At 34.4% G+C, this 11,488-nt stretch overlaps 3 protein-coding genes across 5 annotated transcripts in view; 1 reads left to right on the forward strand and 2 right to left on the reverse strand.

The window, feature by feature from the left end:
- Positions 1-11,488, reverse strand: part of LOC108359614 (diphthine--ammonia ligase) — a 176,657-nt gene that overhangs the window by 2,325 nt on the left and 162,844 nt on the right. The window lies entirely within an intron of this gene.
- Positions 733-1,881, forward strand: LOC108359615 (uncharacterized). Its single transcript, XM_017611544.1, has 3 exons — positions 733-1,005; positions 1,067-1,465; positions 1,526-1,881. Exons 1-3 carry the CDS (start codon positions 950-952, stop codon positions 1,533-1,535), a joined length of 465 nt encoding a protein of 154 aa, XP_017467033.1. The 5' UTR covers positions 733-949; the 3' UTR covers positions 1,536-1,881.
- Positions 2,783-4,028, reverse strand: LOC108359616 (uncharacterized). Of its 3 annotated transcripts, none has more exons than XR_001846961.1 (3): positions 3,675-4,028; positions 3,496-3,607; positions 2,783-3,429 (listed from the first exon to the last, which is right to left on the reverse strand). XR_001846961.1 is itself a non-coding variant. In XM_017611546.1 (3 exons), the coding sequence occupies exons 1-3, from the start codon at positions 3,767-3,769 to the stop codon at positions 3,363-3,365; spliced, it is 288 nt and encodes a 95-aa protein (XP_017467035.1). In that variant the 5' UTR covers positions 3,770-4,028; the 3' UTR covers positions 2,783-3,362. The 3 variants fall into 3 exon arrangements, 2 of the variants coding, with proteins under 2 accessions (XP_017467035.1, XP_017467034.1); XM_017611546.1 differs by having other exon boundaries at positions 3,496-3,621; XM_017611545.1 differs by having other exon boundaries at positions 3,496-4,028.

Below are 11,488 nucleotides of genomic sequence, written 5' to 3' on the forward strand. Positions count from 1 at the left end.
TTATGATATGCATATTTGTATACTTTGTACGTACAAATTTGAGAAAAAACACATTAAAGGAAAAAATACCTTTTTTTTAAATTTGAAACAAAAAAATTACCAACCTATTTTTAAATAATTGGTACAGTTGTAAATGCGATTAAACCCCCTTTCTTCTGATATGCATATTTGTATACTTCGTATATAAAAATTTGAGAAAGAACACTTAAAAGGAAAAAATACAAATTTTTTCTTATAAAAAATATTCCAAACTAAAAAATTATTTATTAGAAATACAGTTGAATACCTTATTTAAATAAAACATAAAATTACCTTTAATTTGTATATATAACCTGTTATGTAAAAAATCATGTTATCTGTTATGTGTTTTTATGTTTTTATATGCCTTGACTTCTGTTACATATACTTTTGCTTTATTTTTAACAGGGCTGTGGGTGAACAAGAACGAATGAACGCTTAAAACACTATAAATTATTTGTTTTCTCTAAATACGATATTCAATTGTAATACTAATTAGTATTTTTTCTGTAATTTTTTTTCTATATGAAAAAATTGGTATTTTTCCTTTTAAGTGTTTTTTTTCTCCAATTTTTATACACGAAGTATACAAATATGCATATTAGCCAATTTTTTAAAAATCGGTGAGTAATTTTTTTGTTTAAAATATTTTTTGATAAAAAAAGTTATTTTTTCCTTTTAAGTGTTTTTCTCAAATTTTTATTCACCAGGGGGTCAATTCTCGTTCTGTGATAAGATGAAGTGAAAAAAAAGTTTTCATTTTCGTTTTCACAACTACTTTTCACTCTGCCTTTTCACAGACACTTATTTTGCGATTCTGGTTTGTGCTGTGAAAATCGTGTTCCATTACCACTATAGTCGTGAAACTTTTGCAACTGTGCTATTGAATTTTCGAAGTAAATGTCAAAGTTGAGGAAAACGTAAACAAAACATGTCGGGAATAATTATTTTATTAGAATTATCGCAAAGAATTCGAGACGAGCAAAGGTAATAAAGGTGTAAATTTTTTAAATGCAGTATATACAATTTAACGCATTATGTATTTCAGAGATAATTTGAGAGTGCTCCGGCGCAGACTTCGCGACGACCAAAATCCCTTTGAGATTACAATAGACGAGCATTTCATTGATTTATATCGGTTGCCTAAAGCTTTGGGCCTGGAATTAATTAATGAATTAATGCCATTTATGCCGAACTCGCAACGGAGACATGCTGTTCCGAGTCATGTAATTATTTTAAGCGCCCTGCGTTTTTTTGCCACTGGTAGCTTTCAAAGAAGTGTGGGGCAAGACAGTTTATCTGCTTTATCCCAAACATCAGTTAGCAGATGTGTGCAAGTGGTGGCAACTGCACTTAATAACATACAGCTTGCAGAGCTCTCGAGGAGCTTTATGAGGCGGGTGAGCGCGATTTTTGGCTTCTGGGTGATAGTGGCTACCCACTACAGGTACAATTTATATTATTTTTCTTTGTTAAAGATCTAATGCTAATATAAATTTTAAATTAGCCTTGGCTGATGACACCAATTAGTGCGACATCATGTACCGCAGAAGAGCGCTACAATATAGCACACAAGTCAACTCGAGCTCTTGTAGAAAGATGCATTGGCTTACTAAAAAGCAGATTTCGCTGTCTGTCGAAGGAAAGAGCCCTTTTCTACAGTCCACCAAAAGCAGGCCTCATAATCAACGCTTGCCTGGTTTTACACAACTACTTGATTCGGGCTAGAGTGCCGTTCGATGAAATTTATTTGGAAGACTCTGATGCACCTGAAGAATGTGGTGGCCCTTCTTCAGCTATTTCAACACAGAATATATTATCCATTGCGAAAAGACAACGATTGCAAATTGTTCAAAATGCTTTTACTAATAACATTCAAAATTAGATTGAAAATAATTCAACTTTTTATTTTACATTCGTATTTTTACTTATTTACATATATTAATAAATATGCATATGTATATCATATTTCAAATGTTAAATTCTTTTTAAAGGCAGTTTTTATCACAAAAAGTTTTGTTCATAAATTCATTGCAATGAGGACCTCATATTTTCTTAAAGACTAAAAAATAAAAATAAAAAATCGAATTCTTTCATATTCGATATCTCATATTAGAAGAAATATAAAAATACACACATAGATTGCTATATTTCCAAGATAAGCATTTTTAAATGCAGTTTTTATCACAAGTAAGTTTTGTACATAAATTGATTAAACAGAGAAATTCATATATTTTTAAAAGCTAAAAAAAAACCATATTTTCATAGACTCTAGAAAAAATAAAAATAGAATCGACTCCATATTTTCCTAAACTCTAAAAAAGTTTAAAAGTAAAAACGACTTCATGTTTTTTTAAATTCTAAATATAATAATAAATATAAAAAATTGTCTAATACTTATGGACAAGGCTGTTTCTAAAATTAAAANCAGAAGAAATATAAAAATACACACATAGATTGCTATATTTCCAAGATAAGTATTTTTAAATGCAGTTTTTATCACAAGTCAGTTTTGTACATAAATTCTTTAAACAGAGAAATTCATATATTTTTAAAAGCTAAAAAAAAATCATATTTTCATAGACTCTAGAAAAAATAAAAATAGAATCGACTCCATATTTTCCTAAACTCTAAAAAAGTTTAAAAGTAAAAACGACTTCATGTTTTCTTAAATTCTAAATATTAAAAGTAAAACCGACTTCATATTTTCTTAAACTCTAAAAATACTAAGAATAAAAGGGACTTCAAGTTTTCTTAAGCATTAGAAAAAGGTATAATAAAAATTGTCTAATACTTATGGACAAGGCTGTTTCTAAAATTAAAACATTCTCACGGCCGCCTCAAAATTTCAATTAAATGTTGTAGTTTTTCTACAATACATTCTTTCATTTGCGTACCCACTATTATTGCCTCTGTCTGCTCCGTCACCGCTTGGATCTGTTCGCGTTTTAAATTATTGGCGATCTCCATTTCCCTTACCTTGATTTCCTCTAGCCTAAACAATTTTTCTAACTGAGGGTTTTCTGCTTGCGCCTTTCTTTTTCGCCCTCTCGAACGGGCTGCTGCTGTGCTGCCTCTTATTGCTGCAGCAGTTGAGGTGCTCGCCCCCATCATTGGACACGTAGTTGCATCTTCCAATGTGGTTGCGGCTGCAGTACCATCTAACTCGCATTCAGCCACAACAACTTCGAATGTCTCCTCCACAATGTCAGCGAGATTGTGAGAAGCTTCTGCCATGTCGAGTGCTTCAAAGCCCACTTCGCCCGTTTCATCACCATCGACTGCCTGCACAGTTGTAATCTTAATTATGCGCTCTTCCAGTGGTGACAGTGCTTTGGCCCGACTCAAACCGTTATACCACTTCTCTGCTCTGCCTGCCTTATCGCACTATATTTTGTGCGAGTATGAAGTCTGTTTGTAGGTATTAAAACAAAACATTAAAAAAATAATCACATCATGAAAAATTTATATACATACTTTAAATCGCTCCAATACTTCTTCCATTTTGCACCATCCTTTTGAGTGCCGCCAAGAGCATTAAGGCTCACCGCTAGTTCTTTCCACTTTTCTTCGCGAAATTTGGCACCATCTGCTGTCACAAATCTATAATTATAAATAATTGGTATTCGTTTGTTTATGTTAAAAAGGCTTCATACTTATCGTTTGCAATGTCTACATTGTCTTCTAGATAATTTATTAAAAACTCTTTTTGGTTTTCGCTGGCGCGCTTTCCTCTTGGTATCTTCTCCATCTTGTTTTCACGTATAAATAGGCTGTGTATAATTTTTTTACATATGATAAGTTTTTAACAGTTGGTTGCACTGTTTCACAGAGCGAGAATCGTCAGGGTTGTGAAAAAGTGAAAAGTTTCGTTTCGTTCCACTTTTTTTCATGTGAAAACACTTTGACGTTTCTTTTCATATTTTCACTGAAAGCGAATCGGAAGTGCAATGAAAACGTGAAAAAAGTTTTCATTTCACCGTTTCACAGAACGAGAATTGACCCCCAGGTAAACAAATATGCATATCCGAAGAAAGGGGGTTAAATCACCTTTACAACGATACGAATCTTTTAAAAATCAGTTCAAAGTTTTCTGAAATATTAAGTTTTTATTTTTCCGAAGATCTGACATTTGATCCGTTATAGCACCTGTAATATAACTTAAAAAAAAAAAAAGTTTTATACCATATAAATAAGAGAAAACGCGGACCACGTCTGTATTTTTGCATTTTTTGCTTTTTACATGCAATAATTAAAAATAATTTTTTTACCAAAGGTCCAATTTCGAACTTCGAAGGCCCATATCTCAATTTCGGAGGCTAACTTCGAAAAACGGAGAACTTACTTTTTTTACTTATGACTCAATCTCTTAAAAAAAGTTGGTTTGGTCCAATACCCAACCGAGTGCTGTACAGTGTTATTATTAAGATCAACGAGATGGAAGGATATATTTCAAACCAAAGCTGCAACCAACTTTGGGCAACTTCAAAAGTTACGTTCCTTTAAAATGGAATGGATGCGGTAGACACAAAAACAGATTATATGCGTCCGAAAGTCTGGTTAGAAAAAACTTGCAAACCATATCCAGTGGATATATATAATAATAATAATAATAGACTGGCGCTTACACATATGTTAGTGTTTGGCCGAGCCTCTCCTCCGATTTGTGGCGTGCGCCTTGATGTTGTCACACAAAGCGGAGGGACCTACAGTTTTACGCCGACTCCGAACGGCGATTGTATTTTTATGAGAAGCTGTTTTTCATTGAAGAAATACACTCGGAGGTTTGCCATTGCCTGCCGAGGGGCGACCGCTATTGAGAAAAACCCTTTTTTCAAAATTTGTTTTGCGATGTTGCTTTGCCCAGGGCTTGAACCGAGGTGATTCGGAGTGGAAGCGCGCACTGCTTACCAGTACACCACAGCGGCCGATACACATAAAATAAAATGCAAGACGCTATGTCTTGATACTGCGGAATTCTGTGCCAGCTTTTATCCCTGGCTTCCAATGACAACTTTAATGTATGGTGCCGAAATTGTTTCAATTTCCTTCTACCGATTGGACAATTTAGCCGTAAAACTTCAAGACGAGCTAAACTTGAAGTTGTATTGCAGCGCCTACTTGTTTCCTCCGATCCTATTATTACAAGTTTAAGAGACATGCTTTTAGAAGAGAAATTTGGACATAAACAAACTGATGCTTCTGAAGACGAATTAAATGCTCATCATGCATTGTACCGTTTTCTCATTGTCTTTATTTTAAGTATGTAATCTTTATGGCCCGTTACCATCATTATAATTCCACAGCCCCACAAATAACAAAAATTGTCATGTGCATTTTACAGGATTACCCCAACGTGTTTTGGCGCCCTAAAAACGAATTTGAAGTGCGTTTGGATTTTCCACGTCAAGAGTGGAAATGGCGGACATTATGTGACAGGCACGTTTTTTGAGGTTAGGAAAAAATCCTGCCGCGGTGAAGCAAAACGGACATCAGATTCGTGTTCAGCGCACTGAAATACATGACGAAATTTAAATTTAGTCTCTTAATATTTGTATGTTGTGCTATAAAATATTTTATATCTTATTGTACTAATTACTTTTTTTAATAAATGAAAATGAAATGAAATGGAAGGATGGCCTGATACCCGAGCTTCGATACTTTTTTAAGGTGCGAAATAAAATCAATTGACGTTATTACCTTTTCAAAGGAGAAATAATGTCAACAAAAATTTGGAAAGAAAGTAAGAAAGTAAGCATCAACAAAGCTTAAAGTGAGTCGACTCAAAGAAAAAAAGTTGTTCTTGCATCGAACGTGAGATATGAATGTTCCAATAAACATTGTCCCGTAAGTGTTTCCATGGATGAAAGAGGTTATTGCCAAATACTCAGTGCTATTAATCAAGACAATCATGAACCACCACCAATTGATTTTATTAAAAAACTTAAAATTACTAGTACAATAAAAACACGATGCGAAAAACCAAACTCAGAAAGAGCTGGAATACGGGAAATATTTGATGCAGAATGTAGAAAGGATCCAGAACTTGCAAAACATGTTTCGTTTCCAAAAATAAGGCGAACACTATTAAATTCAAAGGTAATAAAAAAACATGGCCGCCTTTATACTTTTACACTGTGAAGAATGTTATAAAAAAATTGTGCAAAATGCCGCACTGGGTCGCGACGCAAAGTGGCGCGCGACGGGGACAGACGCGAAGCTACGCAAATTTAATGTTTGAAAGAGCAATAATGTCAACGGATTTATTTCGCTTTCGAAAAGGTAATAATGTTGATTTTATTAACCGCCACTTAAGAAGACGAAGTAAGTGACTAAATGGATGATTTGTATTTATTCGTTTTCCCTAAATACATACTTTTCAACTTAACAAAAAAATAAATAAAAACTATTTTCTTAAACAGTGTTACTAAACAAAATAATGGAATAATTTTATAAAAATTATATTATATTTCCCTTTTGGGTGTGTCCACATAATTTTTAGGGGAAAAAACCCGGTTACAGACTTTTGAGCATCTATTTAAATGAAGCGGCAATGGCAAACCTTCGAGTGTAGGTATTTCTGTGATTAAAACCAGGGCTTAGGAGCGGAGCGGAACAAGGAGCTAAGGAGCAAAGGATTTTAGCTGGAGCGGGGCTGGAGCAAAGAGCTAAAAATTCATTTGCTCCTTAGCTACTTGAAGAAAAATCTTCAATATTTTGTTGTTATTTTCTGGCCTAGTATCTAACGATTTATTTTTAAATATTTTTATTGTTGTTTCTCCACAAAAATTTTCATTAATAACGTCCTCAAGCTCAATAAAAATAAAAAAAAAATTCAGTTAATAAATTTACTTAAATTATAATTATTTTGTCACTGAAATCAATCGTGTTGAATAAATTTCCCTATTTAATTAACTTGCCAATTTTTTAACTTTTCTTTTGGATGCAGAAGTGTTCCTAGAGCATCTAGATGCATTTCTGCATCAAAAAGAAAATTTCCAAACAAATTCGCCTACATTTTTTTGGCGGTTAGGGCTCGATAGTTAAATAAATAAATAAATACAAATTTTATTGGGAGCGGGAGTGGAGCAAGAGCGGAGCTCGGAGCGAAATAAAATACCGGAGCGGAGCGAAGAAAAAAAGCCTTCGCTCCGAAGCCCTCATTAAAACGCTTCGTATAAAATCCATTTGCCGTTCGGAGGCAGCGTAAAATTTTAGGTCCCTCCATTTGTGTAACAACATTGCGAAGCACACCACAAATTGGAAGAGAAGCTCGGCCAAACACATAGTAAAAGTGTAAGCGCCAAAATATTATCATTATTCGAATATCCGGCTTATAAAATTAGCTTATCTTAAAGCACAAACAGACGGCAGCGTTGATCCGGATCAACTCGGGAATTAGCTGTAGTTGATCCGGATTAAGTCCGAGTTAATCCGGATCAACGCTGTCGTCTGTTTAAGCTTTTACCCACATTTTTAAAAAGATCACCGAGATTACTGCATTTTTGCAGGTTAGATCAACAACACAACAAATTATTATCCTTTGAGAGAAAATTAAATCTCAGGATTACCTGTGTGGAAAAGAAAAGCACTGAATGTTTCCCACTTTTATACAACTTTCTTCAAGAAACACAATGAATTACCAAATGAAATGTGAAATGTCATAACTGGGCACCTTGTAAATCTTCTGAAATCTGTGTCAGGTTATTTTTCGGAGAGCTCTTCGACCATGAAACACACATTTGAGTAGGTCTCTTCCACGGAAGTTCGCAGAACACGCGATAATTTTTTTAAATATGTCAGACAAAATTTTTAGTCCCACGAGTAAACAACGGATAATATACGGCAAATTATCAAATAGTTAGTTTGGGTTTAGCTGGTTTGCTTAATTGGTTTTCAGAAGGTGCCGTGGAAGTTAGCATGGTACGCGATATTTTTTTTAACATGTCCGCGGCAAAATTATTCTTTTCACGGATAATTTACGGATGATTAACGGCAAATTATCTGATAGGAATTTTTGCTTTGGGAAAAAGTTGTCCTGCCAACTTCAGAGAGGTGCAGGCAGCGCCGTCGATAGAAAACTCTGGCCCGGGACTAAAAAATCACGGGCCCCTATATATATAGTGTATAAAATTAAAAGCATATGGCCCAAATCGCCGAAAACGAAACCGAGGGGAACCATTTTTTTCTCAGGTTTCGCAGATTTTTGATACATATGTGATACATGTGAGGTATTAGACGAATCTCCTTCTCTAAAACATGAAACTTCACTAGTACTTTACCTTTAAATTAATGAAAATTAAAAAAGCGCAACCTGAAATTAGGGGTTGTTTATATTTAAGGGCCACCATTTTTTGCATTATACTTGTTTCTCTTCGATTGCATAAAAAGTATTCGACAAAATAATCAGTGATTAACTTTCTTAAGGAAAACAAAGTTGGCATCATTTTTTAAGGTAATGTCCAAAATATCAAAAAGATTTTTTGTCGCGGAATCCACCACGCTAAAAATGGAAAAATCTGGTTTTCTTCGGGCATTTTCCGCCTTTTTCACAATACAGTAGTTTCCTATACTCTTCATTATCCATGAGTTTTCGGTGCAAAACCATTTGTAACGTAAAGGCGGTTTCACCGTTCGTGTCCGGGCACTTTTTGCTAGTAGTTCTACGTGTTCCTTTCCCACTCTGTCTCACTGAGAGCGCGACAAAATTATGCTGAACACTCTTTGTTCGAATCAAATTGATTTTGATTTTCTGTCCGAACGACTTGAAGATTCGGGTTGCCGCGATCTCCTTTGTATGCGTTTGCAACGAATTGCGTGTATTATTTGCCCTCAAAATCGTATGTAGGCAACAATATCATCAGCTGTTTGCTTCAGAACAAAATAAAATGTGCCGAACTGAACGGTGAACCGTAGTTTAGCACCCTTTCCGGCAAAAATGTTTTCAGCTAAAATTAGTTTTTATTTAGTTAGAGATTGGGCTCATTTGAAAGCAACATTGTAAGTTATTCAACGCTGAGGGAAAAAAAAATTTTAGAATTAAAAAAAACGTGCTAAATTTAAAGAAATACGCATATGAAAGATCACCAACCCAACTCGTTTTAAATTTGAGTACGTACGTTATGAAATATGTCGTTGTGAAGTGCACAGATGTTTTTTCGTAACTAAGAAGAAAAAAAAATTAATTTTGTGTTCCGTCTGATGGTAATTGAACCGGGACCCTCTTGGCAGCAACCAATTGTATCAAGCGTCTTTACGCACTCAGCTACAGCCATACATGTAAATGTGTTTTCAAATGTTGAGTTTGAATCAACATCACAGCGCGCGATTAGTGCATTTGTACAGATAAACATGTACCATGTATGTGTGTATGTGTTGTCACCGCTGTGCATGCTTTGTATGTATACATATACTTTCTTAATTACATATGAAAAAGCATCCGAGACGTGCAAAACGCCATACGTGCAGCGCAAAATGCTTAATTTTAATACGGGCGTATTTGAATTGAATATTTCCATTATACGTAGTCAGTGATCGGACTTAAACAAATTTTGTGTGGTAGAATCTGGAAAAAACGTGGTAGATTTCAAAAAAATGTGGTAGACCTCAGGTTTTAGATCAAACTTTGTACAAAAATTAAAAAAATTCTGCAAGGTTTCACGTAAATTGCAAACTTTTTTATTTAGACTAAAAAAATGTATTTTAGTATAATAAAGTGCAAGACTAAAGTTGTTAAAAATTGTGTTGAGTTTTGGCAATTTTTTTCCTTGACAGTGTAAAGCAGTTTTTTCCATATCAAGATATCTTTCGAACATATTTTAAGAGATTTCTGCAACCTTGCAGAGTGATGCCAGCTTTTCTTTTTATCACTACTTGGAATTTACCGATTTCGACAATTCTCAAGTAAAAGTAAACAACGCCTCAGAAACTTTAGATGTACTTAAATTTGCGAATACTTTCACAAAAATCGCCGTTTTTTTAACATTTTCGCTATTAATTCTTTTTGTAAATCATATATTTTGCATTTTAAAAACACATTATTGGGAAAATTTACTATTTTACAGTTTATTTTATCCTCCCATTCGGCTTTGTTTACTATTACTTGAGCAATTTCATCGCCGCCGGGAATGCGGAATCTTGTATTATATCATTCTTGTTACCATACAGAGTTTATTGGGTCGATTACGGATGGCAACACAACCACGCTTCGGTTGTCAGCTGGCAATGCAACTGGAAAGAAAATTTGTATTACGAATGGCAACTATCGTCAGTTGCTGTAGAGTTATCGATAATCGAAATTAGACAGTTCAACAACCAGCAAGCGGCTGCAAACAAGCTGTGCGAGTAAAATTAAATTATTAAAATAAAGAGTTTTAAAGAAAAGACAGAAATAAAGCTAAATTTATCACAATTATTTGTTTAGGAGGAAGAGAAATGCATGAACGCGTCCTCAATCAGGCGACACTTAAAGGATAATTCTAATCCTCTAGAGCTACCGCGTGTACTGTAAGCAAAAGTTAATGGTTTCTTTTGTTATCGTTTTGTGTTCATTTTCAAAGCATATTGAGGACTTCCAAAAGAAGCTGTAGTATAATTGGTTAATAAACAGATGAACCACTTCGTTCAACTTCAATACCTCCGCTCATAAAAGCTTGCGCACATCTTCGATTTTTCGCAGAAGGAAGTGCCACTGCAATGACTTTAATTTGGAAAACTGGGTGTGTCGGTAGTTTTAAAAGAGGTGCTTCAATTGATAAAGGAAAAAATTGCAATCAGTGTTCGCTTTTGTTTCGCCAAAAGGGCGTTGTCCACGGGAACTAAAATTTCAAGATATTGGTTTGTTATTTTCACCATATTCTGTAAAAGCAAACTGCATTGCAAAATGTTAATATCGTTCAAATTATTAAATATATGACACACTTTTCAATTTTCGCTCCTAAATACGCTCCAAAAACATTCCCAGCAACCACTAAAATGCAGTCGCCTATATACACATTATGTAGCAACTGCAGTTGTCAGTTGAAAGTTGCCAGTTGCCATCTGTAATATCGTTTTGGCAACTAGCAACGCAACTGAAGTTCGATTGCTATCGATAATCTACCCATATAATTGGACAATTTCTGCTCTTAAAATTAAGGAAATTATGTCGAGCAAAAATTAAGCTACTCAAAAACGCAAACTTGTGGTAGATTTCAGACCTTGAGTGGTAGATGCTCAAAAAAGTGGCAGATCTACCACAATGTGGTAGAGGTCCGATCACTGTACGTAGTGCATGTATAATAGAAATATTCAATTTTGAACACTTCATTTAATTTAAATACGAACATTTTTAAACGGTAATCAAATAAAAAAATGTCAACAATTTTTATTGAGCTCGAGGCCGTTTTTAATGAAAGCCTGATTGTGGAAAAGCAACAATAATTTGAAAAAATGGTAGAAGTGATAGCTATTTCGGAAATCACAACATTTC

Source organism: Rhagoletis zephyria, unplaced genomic scaffold, assembly GCF_001687245.7.
Source record: "Rhagoletis zephyria isolate East Lansing unplaced genomic scaffold, Rhagoletis_zephyria_1.1 Rzeph_scaffold_00421, whole genome shotgun sequence".
In the NCBI taxonomy this organism is placed as follows: Eukaryota; Metazoa; Arthropoda; class Insecta; order Diptera; family Tephritidae; genus Rhagoletis; species Rhagoletis zephyria.

What these genes read in the sequence shown, in the direction of transcription:
- LOC108359615 (XM_017611544.1), top strand. Translation starts at nt 950, where the DNA reads ATGTCGGGAATAATTATTTTATTAGAATTATCGCAAAGAATTCGAGAC. An exon ending in AGAATTCGAGACGAGCAAAG is followed by an intron (nt 1,006 to 1,066) that starts GTAATAAAGGTG and finishes TATGTATTTCAG; the next exon opens with AGATAATTTGAGAGTGCTCC.
- LOC108359616 (XM_017611545.1), bottom strand. Translation starts at nt 3,255, where the DNA reads ATGGCAGAAGCTTCTCACAATCTCGCTGACATTGTGGAGGAGACATTC.